This window comes from Rattus norvegicus, chromosome 9 (assembly GCF_021556685.1).
Source record: "Rattus norvegicus strain SHRSP/BbbUtx chromosome 9, alternate assembly SHRSP_T2T, whole genome shotgun sequence".
Classification (NCBI taxonomy): domain Eukaryota; kingdom Metazoa; phylum Chordata; class Mammalia; order Rodentia; family Muridae; genus Rattus; species Rattus norvegicus.
This window is the reverse complement of record NC_141542.1, coordinates 31,453,678-31,470,865: the sequence shown is the minus strand read 5'-3', so window position 1 is coordinate 31,470,865 and position 17,188 is coordinate 31,453,678. Positions and strand designations below refer to the sequence as shown.

Here is a 17,188-nt window from a genome sequence, read left to right as displayed (position 1 = left end):
GAAATCCAAACGCATTACGGTGGCTGCCGCCGCCCGCACTGGCTTCTCCTGCTGGCGAACAGACGGCACTTGCTTTTCAAAGCCGAGTTGCCAACAGAAGGTCAAAGCCCGGAGCCTCCGTAAAAGGCTTACAAATTTGGGACCTTGAGCATGATGTCATGTCTTAAAGCGATAAGCTGAGCCGAGGAAAGAAACGGGCATGTTGCAAAGAACGTGCGCCCATCCTCGTGTTTACGCTGCTTAAGATGAAGGTTCTAATAAGTCATGGGCCATGTTGCTTTAAAGGGAAGTTTTATAACTGAGATGAATCACAACTGCCAAAGATCAAAGTTGAAAAACATCAATGATGCCATAGGGTACTTTTTAATCTTGTAATGACTGATGATCATGTGCTCTTATGAAGTGAGTCCAACTGCCAACGCCAGATGTGTATATTAAGAAAGGGAGTTGTTTGTGATGCGACAGGCCTGGCTCAGCTGCCAGAGACAGAAAACGCACGGAAGGATGAACCCCTTTCAGTTTTGACTGAAAAGCAAGTCTTGGCAGATGTGTTGTTGATAAGTAGGGCCCCGAGTGGGATTCCGGTACCGCACCGCACCCCGCCCCGCCTGGGAGTTTGTAGCACACAAGTGTTGCTCGTCCGCTCTGCACAGTTCTCCCCAGGCAGTAAGGTATAAATACGTGCTCAAAGCACGGTTTATAACACGGATCAATGTCATTTACTATTGTGTGAAAATTAGTAAAGCTTTATTCTACAGGGGCGGGGGGGAACAGACCCAGCGGAGAGCAGATTACGTGGCACCTGTTTCCTGGACCCACACTTAAAAGTTTACGGCAAACTCCTCACAGTGGAGAAGACTAATGTAGTAATGGCCGATGTTTAATGAGCACTTACTACATGACAGCTACCACACTACCTAGTTTACACACCATGCATCGTTTAACGTTCCTAACAGCAACGGATGCAGAAGACACATTGGTGTCCAGAGCAGACAAATTCTGGCTGTGGGATTTTAGCCCAAGCAATCTGACAGACCCAACCAGTGAACTAAGAATATGTCAGTAACCAGTCCTCTGGGCCACTGGAAACTATGTTTCAGTATACACCCAGGTCTTTAAAGAAAGGGCAGGGAATTCCACTGGTAAACAGAAACCAACATCGCAATGCCCTCAGCCCTTCAGGCCTCTCAAGTAATAGCCAGAAATATGCTACTCCGATGGCAAATACATGTACTTCAGGAATTACAATTGGAGGGAAGGAAAAGTAGATCAATTGTATTGATTATCTTCTTCTCTGCGGGGGGGGGGGAGCCTTTAACTAAAGCCTTTTTCTGTTGACAGCTGATAAAAATAAGCCACTTGGAAGCCTAGAGCAAAATGGAAAACTACAAGTTGTGGGCCACGTTTGGCCTACCAGTTGTTTTTTATAAAGCTTAGGGATTTTAAAAAAAATGATGTCTTTATTATTCCTTTCGTGTTACCTGAGTTTATGTGTGCCACATGCGTGCCCAGGCTTGCAGAAGCCAGAAGGGTTCAGGTCCCTTGAAATTGGAGTTATAGGCAGCTGTGAGTCACCTAATGGGAGTGTTGAGAACCAAACCAGAGTCCTCTACACGAGCAGTAAGCACTCTTAGTTGATGCGCCATCTCTTTGGCTAAGTAAATAAAGTTTTATTTAAACACAGCTGTGAGCACTTGTTTGTGCAATGGCTTAGACTGCTTTTGCAGGAAAATGACAAAGTTGGGTCCTTGTGACAGATGCCCAAAATCAAGGCAAAAGGATAGAATCCAGCAGTGTCCGAGTCATAGGGACCACACCAGAACATCCCTCCATTCAGGCAAGTGACCATACAGTGGCCGGGACATGGCATTACATTCTCAAATAGTATTTATTTTATAAGAAATGCTACAAGGACAGGCAATCTTTCATTCCAAGATCTGTGTCTGCCTCCCACCTCCTCCCCTCAGGACTACCCAAAGCACAGACTCAGATCACACATACAACATGCATCCTGTAGTCCCAGCCCCCAATGCCTCCAGGGCACTTGTCTGTCTTCACTGGCCAATAGATCATGCTAATTCATGCTGCCCCAAAACAATCTCTTCGAAATGAGATCCTGCCAGTCCACACTGGAATCAGAAGCAAGTACACCAATCCATCAGCCTGCTCCCCTTCTGCACCTCCTTTAGCATGGGGCGGGCACCAACCCTTCCCTGCTTCTCTCCCAACCATTGACTCAGAAGCAGCCTTCACCACAGTAAACACACCTACACTTGGACAGGCCCACACAATGATGGCTTTCCTATGTGCTGAAGAAAGCAGCCAGGATGGGCAGGAACTGTCGTCTTTCAAAGGCCAATATTAATGGTGATGAACAGATATTAAAAGGCCATTGTGCTGCTTTATGCATTAGGGGGGATGGGACTGACTCTTCAGCAATCCAAGGACTTGTCAGGTCAATGGTTGGAAGATGTCTGGCCTCAGAAGGAAATGGACCCTAATTATGGCGATCCAGAAAAGACTGGCAAAGCTCAAACAGGCCAAGGCATCCCTGATGTGCTCTATTCACCTGTGCTGTAGGACCTCTGATCCTTGAGACTTAAGATTTGAGGACACACACACACACACACACACACACACAGAGAGAGAGAGAGAGAGAGAGAGAGAGAGAGAGAGAGAGAGAGAGATTAACCAAAATACCTAATAGGACATTCCCAAAATGAACAGACAGGGCCAGCACTGACCCAACATTAGGAATTTGGAAGAAAGCCTTACACATGAAAGGAAAACAAGCCTCAAAGACTTCTTTGGGGCAGAAAACCTCCCCTTGCGCAGGCAAGCCTTTGCGACAAAGGCAGGAGCATAAGAGACTGGGGTGGGGGAGGTTGCTGTAGGTGTGATCCCATTGCTAAAAGATGCACAGCACAGGGAGAGGCAAAGCCCTCCAGGCCTCCTCTCCTACTTCTGGGGAAGGAAAGCCTCAGTCCTCAGTGTCTAGGTAGGAAATCATCTTAAAACAAACACTTCCACCGCTTGCCTGCCCCATCAAAAGCCAAATTTAACTTCCTGATTGCACTGCCTATGACTTCCAACGTATTCAGCCAGCAAAGGCAGAGCCTTCTGTGATATTTCCTTTGCATTATGTGGTCCAGAACTCTTCACACTTCAACTTCGAATAACCTCTCCTCTGTAGATGGAGTTTAACGCTGCTGTGCCAAGCTTGCTCAAGTCACTGTGGGCGGCAGTGGAAGTCAGTCAGGTCTGACCCAGATTCAGGAAAAGAATAAATACTGGCCCAGACAGACACACTACCTTCAGCTGAGCCCCAGATAAAGCTTTACATACATAGACAGAGAAACCAAGGTGGACATAAACCTAGTTTGTATCTCTCTTTAAGAAACTGTCTAAAACAGTTACTAGAAAATGGCCAGACAACCGTGTTGTAACAATGAAGCAAGTTATCATTTGCAAATAAATTCTTTGTAATTAAGCCCTGTGCTCTTTATAAAGGGAACTGAGTGGGCGAGCTTTTAAAAAAAAAGAGAGAGAGAGAGAGAAAAACGGCATTCTTGGGCCATGGGAAACACACACAAATGCTTTTTTACTAAGCTTAAGATTTTAAAGTTTATAATTTGCTTCCTCAGCCTCGTGGGTCTCTTTGGCCCCACCCACTGCACAGAAGGAATGAGTAGAGTTTCTTAGCTAAAGGTTATCATGACCGAATGGCTGTCCACTTGTTCCCCAAAGTTATAAAGCCTTAAGCAATTCTGTGGGAAAGGCTAAGCTATAATTTTACTTTCTATTAACTGTAAAGTTCTATGAGCTACCCTTCCCTAAAATGTATGCAAAAATAAAATATAAAGTTTACAAAGGCCATATGTAGTAACGATGACACTATCTCCTTCAGAATGAATTCTTCATAGGGTCCTCACAAACTCTATTAGCATAGTATAGAAAGGCAGGTACTTACTTCTTGGTTCCCGGGGACCGTCCACTGTCACTTTAATAGCTCTGTGGTAAGTGGCCACTTGGGGAGGATTTGTGAAGACCGTTATGGTCAAAGTGAAACTCTTGCCTGCAGATGGAAGAGGGGGAAACACAGTGACTATAAATGGATGGTATTGATGACCCCACAATAACGCAGACATCCAAATCTCACCACAGAGTCTCTGAGGCAGCGGCCAATCAGGAAACCTTCCCCTAAACCAGAAACCCTCTCATAGCCACTAGAGAACACCTGTAAACTTGTTCGTGATTAACATCAGCATCTTTCCCGAGGTTCTATGCAAGCAACCTCTACCTCCACGCCCCCACCCCTACCCCACCCCACCCCACCCCCGCCCCGAGCAATCTCCTAGGTAACAGAACCAAAACTCCGGGGTTGCTTCAAGAGCGCATCTCTGCTTTTCCCATTTTCTCTAACATTAGGAGAACATCCCAGCGTGAGGGCAGACAACTTTAGAAGTGTTTATTTAGATCAGGTCATGACCCCTTGAAAGAACAATGGTAAATTACTACTGGTGATGTTACTTAGCACTGAGTGAACTGATTAGGCGAACCTCCGATGAAAGAGGGAGAGGAACCTGCTACGGCAATCATTTCAAGGGGGGCCCATATCTCTAGTCCTGGCCTTCACATGCCTGAGGTACATGATTTCATCCCTGAACCGTCTTTCTCCTCCCATACATCTCATTGCTAAATCTCTAAGGATGTCTCCAGAGTAACTTTTTTTTTTGTTTGTTTTTTTGCTAAACAAGCATGACACCTCTCAATGCAAACACATTTTACTTTTAGGAGAGAGTTTCTGCGATGCCTGTATCCCCTCTGATGCTTCAAATGAATGGGCTTAGAAGTGATGAAGACTTCGAGGGGGCAGGGAAGAGTGTGGTAAAGGGTCTGAATGTCTGCCTTCTCCAGGAGATGTGGCCTCTGTTCTACAGACTCACTGACAGTTGTAATCAGTTAGATTTGCAATGGTTAGTCATGTCAGATAGTCAAAACTGCAAACTGTTACAAGACAGGAAAAGGTGGGCGTGAAGCGGTGACTCAATAAACCATCAGCAGACTGAGCCCCAGTACTCCAGTCTCTGCCCCTGAAACAGATAAAAGCCTCCCTTTGTTTTGCTCTGTTTTTTTGGTCAGATTTTTTCCCCCCTTCTACTGAAAGCTGGGAGTATTAAATCAAAACACAAATCTTAGACAATATGTAGCAATGTGAAGTTTAATGCAATCTTTTCAGAGCTTAATAGGGAACAGGCCCCACACCAGCCTTAATGGAGAACAGGTCTTTGGCTGTCAAGTCTACTGGATGGCTTTTCTTTTCAAACCAGACCATGTAAGTTGCTAAAACCTGGTTAAGAAGCACATCATTTGTTACCATGTGTGGATAGTCTTAAGACCCCTTGACTGCTATCTAGAGCTCCAGGGCTGAAGAGGCGGGGGCTGGGGTGCAGGAATGTGGGAGGGGCAGCAATGAGACAGATGAATATTGATCAGAATACTCACTAAGCTCCGGCCGCGTCAACCACATTATCTCGTTTAATCTTCCCCAGTTAGAGTCATCACCCCAGTTCACCAATGAGGAAGCCTCAGCCCCAGAGAAGCTTAGTCATTTACCCAAGGTCACACAGTTAATATATGGGAAACATCAGAAACTGAACTCAGATCTTTTTGACCTTAAATATTCTAGGGTAGAGATGTAACTCGGAGATAGCCTGCATAAGGCTCTGGATTTAATTCTCCCACATAGAAAAGAAGGAAGGGAAGGAAAGAAATGGTGTGGAGGAAGAGGAGAGGGGGAGAGAGGAAGAAGAGGAAGGGAAGGTAATAAGGGGAGGGAGGGAGGGAGGAAGGGACGGAGGGAGGAAGGGAGGGAGGAATAAAGATGAAGGGGAAATAAAATGAGTTTTTTTCTTATTTTGCTGCAAAGTATGAAAAAAGAATAAATAACTGACTTCTAGGTGTGTCCCCATTCGCTCCCTGTGCCCAGGAAATAATAAACGTAAATGGATTAACGCGACAGGTGAATTTGTCTATTTATAAGCGTCACTGAAGCATTGCACTGTAGTCATTACATAGGAGACAGCACATGGGTTTAAGTCACTTGTCTCCATACAGAGCAGAGGATCTGTTGTAAACATTAACACTGACCAGAAGAATTAGACAGCCAGGAGTGTAAACCAGGCTCGAAGACCTCAAAGTTAATAGAAACTGAGACCAGAACGTTGAGTGGGTACCCAGATTAAGAACTAAAAACAATGGCTGAGACTCTGGATTCAGAGTTGATTTTGATTAAGACACTTTAAAACACTCTTCTGGGCGAGATCAGTAGTCTGCAAGCTCAGGATTTTGTTTCTAACAGTGGCTCCAAGGCCGTGATTGGAAGACAGTATCTAACCTGGTGCTAGCATTAATGCATCAAGGATGCCTGTGGCTTGCTTTTCCTCAGCGTCTCTAAAGGATCTGCAAGTGATGATGTCAGTGGATATATAGTGACTGGCTTGGGAGGTGTTTCCATTTTAAATCTTTACAACTTGGGGATAATAAGCTGTCTATGTTTCTCCCAAAGTCAGAGAAACATACTCCACATAGAAACAAGCCCAGGTACAAAATCCACCCTTCAAGGCCAGAGCATCAAAATACTAAAAGGTAAACCAGTCTTCCCTTTAGAAAACTCCCTTGGGGCCAGAGAGTTGGCTCTGTGGTTAAGAGCTGTTATTGCAAAGGACCCGGGTTTGATTCCCAGCATCCACTTGGAGGTTCACCACGTCCTCAGGCTCCAGGCACGTATGTGATGCACAGAGACGCAGGCAAGGCAAAGCCCTCAAACACACAAAATAAAATAAGCCTAAACATGCGTAAATGAATGAATGGAGAAAACTGAAATTTAAAAGACAAAGAAGAAACAAAACAAATAAACAAAACGTGCCTTAAAAAGAGGTGAGGTTGGGAAGAAACTGCCACCTTTCACAGTGGATTCCTAAAACCCAAACTGTGCTTCCTCAGTGAAAGCAACGCCAAAGGGGGCTCTTTTACTGCTGATTAGCCCCAGCCCCTACAGTGTGGGAGAAACCTCCAGAAACTCTGACTGGATTCACTAATTAGCTCGTCTTACAATGATGCTGCATTTCCAGAGTCAAAAGTTTATGTGGGCAGCATTCACGCTTTCCTTAACTTAAAACGAGTTTCCCAGTTTCCACCTTCCATGGATCCAGGGCTACATTTTTTCTATATAATTTTATGTCCGTGGGTATGTCTGTCCACCATGCATATGCCTGGTGCCCTTGGAGGTCAGAAGAGGCCATTGGATCCTCCTAGAACTAAGGTGACCAACGGTGCCAGCAGTCATATCAGGTGCTAGGAATCAAGCTCAGACTGGATCCTCTGGAAGAGCAGCACATACTTTGAGCCACCAAGACAGCTCTCCAGTAGCCAGGATTACACTTTTCACAGTGGCTCCAAGGGCTATGGTGGAGAGTGCCCATGCGTCAATGATCCACTAAGACTGTGCATGACATTTAACACAAATCTTACTTGAACTGGTAGGATAGCTCAGTGGGTAAAGAAGTTCTGAGTTCAAATTCTCATATTTAAAAAGAGAAAGAAAGAAAGAAAGAAGGAAAGAAAGAAAGAAAGGAAGAAAGAAAGAAAGAAGGAAAGAAAGAAAGGAAGAAAGAAAGAAAGAAAGAAAGAAAGAAAGAAAGAAAGAAAGGAAGGAAGAAAGAAAGAAAGAAAAGAGTATGGATATGTATGCCTGTAACTCCAGCCCTGGAGAGTAAAGTACAGGGGGGGATCATGGGAAATACAGAGCTGCCCAGGCTAGTTGACACAGTGATCTATCTGAGAGACCGTGTCTGGAGAAAAGCAGTGGAAAAGAGACTAACGAAGTCATGTCAGCATTCATCTCCGCCGTCCACGTGCACTACACACGTCCACGTGCACATGTCAGCACACATGTGCAAACGCATTCATAACCCCCAGACACACAGAATCCCTCTCAGGCAAAGCCAATTATGTCATCCACACCTTCATCTAGGAGCTAATCTCAAAATACCACCCCAGGCTGTGTCGTGTGGTGGATGCGTAGCAGAGACTGTCACTGGAAGACAGTTCCAGTTGAGCCTTACAGGCTGCCCGGAAGAGCCGGAAGGCATGGGCTGTAAGCAGGGTTGTGTCCTAGATTGGCAAAACACCATGCTCTGTGCACTGTAAATGCTTTAAAAGACTTGTAAATTAAAAGCAGCAAGCTTGATGTCAAAAGAGAGGAAGCACACCAAAGGAGGAGGAGAAAGAGGAAGAGGAGGAGGAAGGAGGAGGGAAGAGGAGGGAGGAGGAGGGAGGGAGGAGGGAGGGGAGAGAGGAGGGAGGAGGAGGAGGAGGAAGAGGAGGGAGGGGAGAGAGGAGGGAGGAGGAGGAGGAGGAAGAGGAGGGAGGGGAGAGAGGAGGGAGGAGGAGGAGGGAGGAGGAGGGAGGGAGGAGGAGGAGGAGGAGGAATGGTGATTTTAAACCCTTCTGTGTAAAATATGAAGGAGAAGAGGAAAGAGACATCACATGGCTTCATGCAAGTCTCAGTGATGCTGTACTTGATATCGGACATTTTTGAATGTTGTGGTCCGGTTGCTGTGGTCCTGTGATGATCTAGGAAGCAAAAGTGAATGGAAGCATGGACACATGGATACTTTATAAATCTAAGGCCAGTTTTCAGCTGCAGAGAGTCTATGTTTCAACAGTGAAAAGGTTAAAAGAAACATAACCCTTTGTGGAACTTGGACTTTTTTGTTTTGTTTTTCTTTTCTGATGAACACCATCAAAGATAAATTTTGTAAAGTTGGGAGAGAAAGTCCAGGGGAAGAAGCAAGCGGAGAAAACTTAGCAGCAGAGAAGAAGATGGGCGAGAACCAAAGAGGAAGCTGGAGATGGTCTTCTAAAATCAGGTCACGCTAGAGGGTTTCCTACCACTGGAAACCTGACTCATCTTCATAGAGAGCCGCCTCTTGTTGATGCACTCTGTGTTTTCTCTCTCTCCATTTCAGTCTAATCTTCCTGCTTCCTCTTATTCAAAGTAATCCAGTAATATAAAATCTATTATTAGTGATAAATCAATTTCTCTCTCTCGTTCTCTCTCCACCCACTCCTCCCCCACCCTCCCCCAAGTCTCGAAGACAAGTCTGGACCAATTTCTCCATCCTGCCTCTGGCAGCCGACTGGAGCACTTCAGATCCTCTACCATGTCCCGGCTGCTTCAAAGGAAAAATCCTACTTTCTTCAGTTAAGATCATAAGAAATATAGGGGGAGGGGGTCAGCTCTGTTTGGACATAATTACACTTCATCAAAAGAGGCCTCCTTCATCTTCCATGCGTGAAAAGTCTGCAAGCAGTTAAGTCTGTCTTTTTTTTTTTTTTAATATAAAAATTGCTATTCGGGAAACCAGCCAAAACTCAGAAAGCCAATATAGTAAAACAGCGCACACCCTTTGTTTCCTTTTGAAGTCTCTTAAATAAATATGTTGAGGGTTTACAAAGTACACTATCACTCCGCCATAGTTTCTAGTCAAATCGATCAGGAAAAGAAAAAAAAGGAGGGGGCGTGATTTAGCATCTATATAACACAAAAGTACAATAAATGAAAACACAAGCTTGGATCTGTAAAATAAAACAGAGTAGCAACCCATCCTTTAAATACTAAAATTCACTACTCTGGTTACAATAACAGAAGAAAGGTACAATTTAGCGTTCTGTTTACAGTTAGAGCACACAGGTGCCTCATTCTGTTTACTTTGGTTTTTTTTGTGTTTGTTTGTTTGTTTGTTTGTTTTGGCAAGAGGAAAATGGAGAAACTTTTAACTATATCCTGACCCTGCCACAGTAACTAAGAAACCAACAAAAACAAAGAGAGTAAAAGGACCGGTGAACATCAGCACACACCTCACACCCCGCCCACCACGCACCTAGTCAGGAGAAGGAAGCTGTGTGTCCTCACTCTTCTTATGGGGGAACGCAGAGGCACAGAGGAGCCCTCTTAGTTAGGTGCTGTCAGAGGCTCTGAACCTCATTTTGGTAGAAGCCACCTTGCAGCGACAGCATCTCATTAGCATGCATCCTTTTTGGTCCTAAGTTGTATGACTTGGCCCCATTCCTAGAAAGTAACTAGAACTCCTCATCGGAAACAGCCTCGCTTAAATTTCCCTTATCAAGTTTTTATAATGGTAATAATTTGACATATGATCCAAACTGGAGAGTAATTATTAGACACAGTTTAGAGTGGTGTTTCTCATTTCCTGATTCAAACCTGGGCCGCAGCGAACACACAGGCTCCATGGTTTTGCTTTACCTCAGTCCTAAAGTGGCCCCACTTTATTTTATTCTCTTCTTAGTGTAATACTTAAAAGGGAAATATTAGATCCAATAAATCGAATGAACATAATACTTCTGACAGGCGAATAACCAATGGAAGGTCTCTCTGGAGAATAAATAATTAAAAAAACAAAGTATTGAACCCCTCGGAGACTCCAGCAAAAAATAATAATTACATCTCTGAAACCGTGGTGAAAAATAATCCTTTAAAGGATTATTTCCTGCTTTGTGATTCTGTTAAATGTTCCTAATATCTTAATGTGGATTAGATGATCGGAGACCCTAAATACTGGTGAAACCATTGAGATCCCCAAGAGTTGTCTAGGCGATCTTATAGTCATTCTTCTGATTCTGAAGCCAGCCTGGGCTACATAATAAATAACCCAGGCCAGCCAGAGCTACACAGTAAGACCTTGTCAAAACAAAACAAAACAAAAAAGCCTGAATAAATATTTTAGTCAATTCCTATTACAAGAATAATTGAAATCATTCACAGGTGACATCGCTAAAGAACAGGAGAGCTCCAGCCGTCCCCCTATCAACTCAGAGTAAAGCTGAGGCTGTCTGGAAATCTCTCCAAAGCAATCACTTCCCTTCCCCTATTGCCTCTCCGCCCACTCCAGTCACGTGACTCCTCATAACTCAGAACCTGATCCTCCAAACATTCTTTTCCCTACTGTACGTGCTAACCCCCCATGAAATTAGGAGCAAGTTCTTCTGAAAACACTGTTTGACTCTTCTATATAGTAAAACAAATGAAAAAAGGCCTAACTACTCAGGAGAACACTCCAGGGCATCTGGATTTATTTAAGCAAACCTTCGGTGGTTGAAAAGAAGATGCTACTTCTCTTACATATAGACAAGTGCGTTTGCATCAGAGAGCCTAGTGTGTTTATCCCACGATCGGTATTAAACTTCAGAGACCTACCTCGTCCGCTCCGGCCTACAAATCTCAGATCGTTGAACCTGGCCACTTGGTTTTTCATAACAGCAGAGGCATTTCGTAGCTCGGCAGAGTAGTTCTCATCATTCCCGGCCATGACGGTAACCACGGTCCCATCGGGTACCTCTCCGAGGGCTACAACCTACATAAAACAGGAAACACAGAAGGAACGGTGTGGCACATCAGGAAGGCTTAAGGACAAAAAACACATGTTCACTGTAAATGGTGTCTTATCAGGGCCTGGTGTTGTGGTCCGGCAATGGCAAACCTGAAGAGAAGCATCTGTAGTTCAGTTGTGACATCATTTTGAATACACTGGTGTTTCGGGGTCCACCCACTTCAAAAGCAAGCTAAATTTGCCTTTATTTATTGTTCAACTATTCACAGAATATATGTACGTTTTTCATTAAATTCCCATGTTAGGCTGTCTGCAGGAATTATACTTCAGAAAGAAGGCTGACACCCCATCTGCAGATTGCACCATACATATCAAGGCATCTCCTGTCTCCAGCCACAAGAGCCCTGGAGCATTGTCTCAAGATCAGGACTTGGAGTTAAGTGCTTGCTATGGAAGCATGAGGACCCAAGTTCAGATCCTCAGCACCTATGTGAAAAGTTGGGGGAAGGCACATTGCATGCAACCCCACTGCTTGCCAGCCATCCACCTTAGCCTAATCCATGAGCTATAGGTTCCAGGAGAGGCCCTGTCTCAAAACCTAAGGCAGAGGACAGAAGGATTAAGCCCTTCCCACCAAGTTTGATGACTTGGGTTCCATTCCTGGGACCTACATGATAAAAGAGAAACCATATTGGCAAATTGTCCTCTGACTTCTGCATGGACTTGAGTGTGCATACAGGCAGACATAATGTAATTATAAAATGGGGTGGAGAGCAATTGAGGAATGTATGATAGTGTCAGCTTCTGGCCTCCATATATACTGACAACACACGCACACACACACACACACACAGAGACAGACACAGAGACACAGAGAAAGAGAGACAAAGAGACAGAGAGACAGAGACAGACAGACAGACAGAGACAGAGAGACAGAAAGACGGAGGGAGAGAGAGAACCTGATTAGTTCTATGGAAAAGGACTCGGGTAAAATTCCTAGGACTCGGGTGACAACTAGTCCTGGCTGAAACACTGGATACAGATCAGTTGTGGGCTAAATGGTCATCTCTTAATGACGCTGTGAATGTCTATTGCATACTTCTCTATATGGGGCCCAGTGGGATCATCAAAGCTATCAAGAGAATAAAGTCTGGGATCAGAATAGAAACCTATCCAGGGATGAAAGTAAGTGAGCGAGACAGCTCATTCTCCACTCCAGAAGTACATCCTGGGCTGGGGAGATGGCTCGGTGGGGAAAGTGCCGGTCTGGCAGGTGTGTGGACAGAGTTTGATCGCCCAATACCTTGTAAAAAGCCAGGTGTTATGGTATATGCTTGTAATCCCAGCGCTGGGGAAACGGAAAAAGGGAGATTAGGGTAGGTCAGCCGGCCATCTTAACCCTAATCAAAGAAAGACTCCTCCCTCCCCCCCCAAAAAAAGACAGCTCCAAAAACTGACATCTAGTATTGACCTCTGACCTCCAAATGCACACACATACATGAGTACCTGCACGAAAGTCAGCACACACTCGTACTCACAACCCCATTTTATGTCATGTTGGCATGACACCTTTGTCCCTGCGGTCTTCAACGGTTCATCTGAAGCTTTTCAGACAAGACAGGGGATAATCTGACACTGAGGCTAACACACACTCGGAATCACTTTGTCCCAGGTTAGCTGTGCACACTGGGTTAGCATGCAACCTTAGTGATGCAATGCCGGCCACAGGGAACCTTCCTGGTCACATATAAAGCTCTCTGTTCTCCGTCCACTACCAAGACCCTGCTCCTCAGTGACAGTCCCTTCCTCTCCAGTAACTAACTCCCAGGATCCTCTGCCCAGCCGGTTCCCATTTCGTCACCCAGTGCCCAGAGACCTCACAGCAACTTGGCAAGAGCTCCAGCGAAAGCAAGCACTCGGACAAGGCGCTCCTGTGCATTGTCCAGCCAGCAAACACCCTGCTCTGCCTTTCCCCATTACTGCTTCCAAGCGCATTGGTCAGAGGCTCTGTGTAACAAGTCCGGATACTCCTGAGGGCACTCTCTAAAGTGTCTTTCTTGGAAACTGATAAACAGATACTATGTTTTAGGACTGAATTTTCCCTCTCTAGAACCCCTATCCCAAATCCCCCCCCCCTCCGCATTACATCATCTCCCCCAGACAGGAAAACAATGAAACAAAATAAAACCTCGTCAAGATTCTTTTGTTGCTCTTTCAGTTTCTCCAACCTCGTACCTTGTTCAGTTCAAAAATCAAGAGGCTTTTTCTTAGCATATAGGACTCACATCCCCAGTGTCCCGCTCTGTCTTTTCACCCTCACTTTTGTAGATTAATAATTAACACCTCTTTTTTAATGAATTAGTCCCAGATTTAAGGAATGGCCTTCGTTTCAGCTAGTTTACTTACGAACCTCAACTCTCAACACAGTGCCTGGCGTATTAGGAGGGCATTTGATGAGAGACGGCTCAGTGGGTAAAGTGTTAGCCATACAAGCATGGGGGCTGATTCAACTCTTCAGAGCCCACATGAAGGGCAGACATGAAAAGATGCAGGTCTGACATTTGTAATACCAGCATGCTTACTGGGAGATTGGGGCGGGGTTTGGGGGTGGCTTGTGAGTCATTTAGTCCGGCACACAGCAGCAAACAGCAAAGAGGCTGCCCGGGACAGTGTAGAGCACAAGGACCAATATCTGAATTTGTTTTCTGATCACCACATGCGTACCTTGGCATTCCATAGCCTCATATAGTAATGCGCGCGCACACACACACACACACACACACACACACACACATTTATATGTGAGAGAGGAATATGTGTGTGTTTCTGTGTGTGTTCATGTATTTGTTATGTCTCTGTGATTGTGTAATATGTCACTGTAAGTGCATGTATATGTGTATGTCTATGCATGTACATGTGTATGTATGTATACATGTATGTGTGTGTCTCTGTTATGTGCATGTATATATAGATATATAGATAGATGGATAGATAGATAGATAGATGTATGTATGTCTGTGTCTATGTGTGTACATGTGTACGTATGAGTGTCTCTGTGTGTGTCTCTATGTGTGTACATGTATATGTGTATGTCTGTGTGTGTACATGTGTATGTATGTCTGTGTGTCTGTGTATGTGTATGTATGTCTGTGTGTCTGTGTATGTGTATGTATGTCTCTGTGTGTCTGTGTATGTGCATGTGTGTGTGTATATCTGTGTATCTGTATGTGCCTGTATATGAATATGTGTCTCTGTGTGTGCATATGTATGTGTATGTCTTCTGTCTTGTGTGTGTCTCTGCATATGTGTATGTATGTCTGTGTGTATGCATATATATATGTGTGTATGTGTCTCTGTGTGTGCATGCATGTATATGTGCGTGTATGTGTGTCTATGAAACAAGTAAATGAAAGAGTTTCAAAAAAAAAAAGCACTGTTCTCAGCAGCCAACAGCTTTGTGGGCTACCAGCTAAAATGCTGAGGGAACCAGTTATAGGATGAGTCAGCATCCCTCAGACAGCAAAGTGTCCTCACTGCAGACCGGTATTACCTGGAGTACACAGTTCTTCTCAACTTGAAAAGTCTCCTGGGTCAAAAGCAAATCCCTTGAGAACAAGATTTCCTCTCTGTCACCTTGGTCTAGCAACTCGGGTGTGGCAGAGAGGGTTACTAAGAGAGGGTTACTGAAGATGGGGCATTTCTCCAATGCCAAAAAATATGCACGTTTGAAAATACAGAAATAATTGACTGTGCCTACCAGCATTCATCTGACTATGAAAACATCTTGTACCCTCAGCAGATTGTATTTTAACCCCTGTTGCCTGGCTTTCTACTGAAAAATAATTATTAATAAAGGTGAAAGAAAAAAATACCATCTTTAAAAAGGGCTTTATGTACTAAAAAGCAAAAGATGCTATTTCCCCTACTTTTCCCATATATCTACTCTGACCATCACACCAACCATTTTCTCTCTAAGAACCAGGGTTTCCCAACATACATTGGAAATCGTTTTTAATCTGCAAAATGTAGAAGATGCCCCAGCAGCACAGAGTGTCGCCATAGTGATCTCGGTTTCCGTGCGATAAGGAGAGTGGTGCTGAGTCTGCTGCTGACTTGGGCTTTCCGTGCTAAGGATCCTTTAAGGCTATCCCTGAGTATGTGGCTCTTCACGGCCTCAAGTGTTCTGCAGTAGTCTCACAGGTAAAGGATTGCTCCCCCTGGGTTTCACCCCAATTGTGCAGTGTTTCAGAAAAACAATTATAAAGAAATATGCCTCAGTTTAAAAGTTTTCAAGAGCTGGGACATTATTATTTTACCACATTTTTTTAACATAATGGACTTTTTTTTTAATTAAAAGAGAACAAAAGTTGGTTCAATGAGGGAAAATGTGAAAGAAGATTCCTAAGAGTGAATGCTTAAATCCACAATATGAAAGCAGTGTAATGATAATCATATTAAGTATAGATTTGCTTTGTATATCAAATATTGTGTATTTAGCAAAACAGACAGTTGTGTGCACATTCTATGAAGCTTAGAGCTTGGCCTGGAGAACATGCCAGCACACACGTGACAATCTTTCTGACAAGGCTGACTAAAACCTACTGTATGTTCTGCTGTTCGTTGTATCAGACCAGACTGACCACTGTTGTTTCTGAGGAGGAGTGGTGTATGTCTTGGGAGGGGGAGTGCTGTATTTAACTTTGTATCAGTCAGAAGCATAATTACATGTTTGAGACTTTTTAAGTAGATGTCTGAAGCTTAGAAGTTTCCTTTGAATATTCTCAACCATGTTTATCTAAAAGAAAACCAAAGAATGAGGAAAGTTTTACACATTTTATCTGTACCAAACCCAAGTAACGGAAAAACATTCTAAAGAGAAAAAAAAAACCAGCCAAAATAGAAAGAAAGAAAGAGAGAGAGAGAGAGAGAGAGAGAGAGAGAAGAAAGAAAGAAAGAAAGAAAGGAAGGAAGGAAGGAAGGAAGGAAGGAAGGAAGAAAGAAAGAAAGAAAGAAAGAAAGAAAGAAAGAAAGAAAGAAAGAAAGAAATTTTCTCTAACTGGTTAGGCCAAGGCATGAACTGAACTTTTTCCCATGCTGCCCAACATGAAGTACTGTTCTACAAAGAATAATAATTTCATTTCTAGGTGTTCTTGAATTATAACAATTACAAAGTCAAGGAAAGCAAGAGAAGAGAGAAGTCACTTTCTGTTCTGTCGCCTCAGAATTGAGAAGGAATCTGCTTTATTTAGCTCACCCCACTGTAACCAGCATTTAAACCACACAACATGCAGTTTGTACAAACGAAGTTAAAGAATATTCTGACTCTAATGATGTTGAGAGCTTGTCTGAGTCCCATTCTGACTGAATCTGCACCTTGCTCTGAACAAGACTCGATAATAAACTTAACTTAGCCCCTGTTCCTGTGGTCTTACCATACTGGAAGTTGAAAATTGCCCATGACATCTCCATGGACAACAGTTCAGTCTACGCTAATCAATTACTCTGACAGATTAACATTATGTTGGCACAATGCACGTGCAATAAAATGAATTATTACTATTTGCAAGATAGAATCTGATTGTATTTTTCTTTGTAATAAAGAGAGAGGCAACTCAGTAATTGCGAGAAGCGGAAAACAAAACAAAACTATTTTTTTTAAGTAAACTATAGAAATTTTTTAAACAAATACTACAGTGTGGTTTTAGAATTTCATCCAGGAAGGCTTTCTAAACTCAGAGGGGGGAAAGCCAATTGAATTCTAAAAGAAAAACAGG

General features: G+C 43.8%; 1 protein-coding gene across 16 annotated transcripts in view; it reads right to left on the bottom strand.

The window, feature by feature from the left end:
* Runx2 (RUNX family transcription factor 2) overlaps positions 1-17,188 on the bottom strand; it is a 326,063-nt gene that overhangs the window by 225,507 nt on the left and 83,368 nt on the right. For all 16 annotated transcript variants that reach the window (XM_087567020.1, XM_087567026.1, XM_087567022.1 and 13 more), the window contains 2 exon segments: positions 11,282-11,438; positions 3,971-4,075 (listed from right to left, as the gene is read on the bottom strand). In XM_087567020.1, the coding sequence (XP_087423146.1) occupies positions 3,971-4,075; positions 11,282-11,438 (262 nt within the window).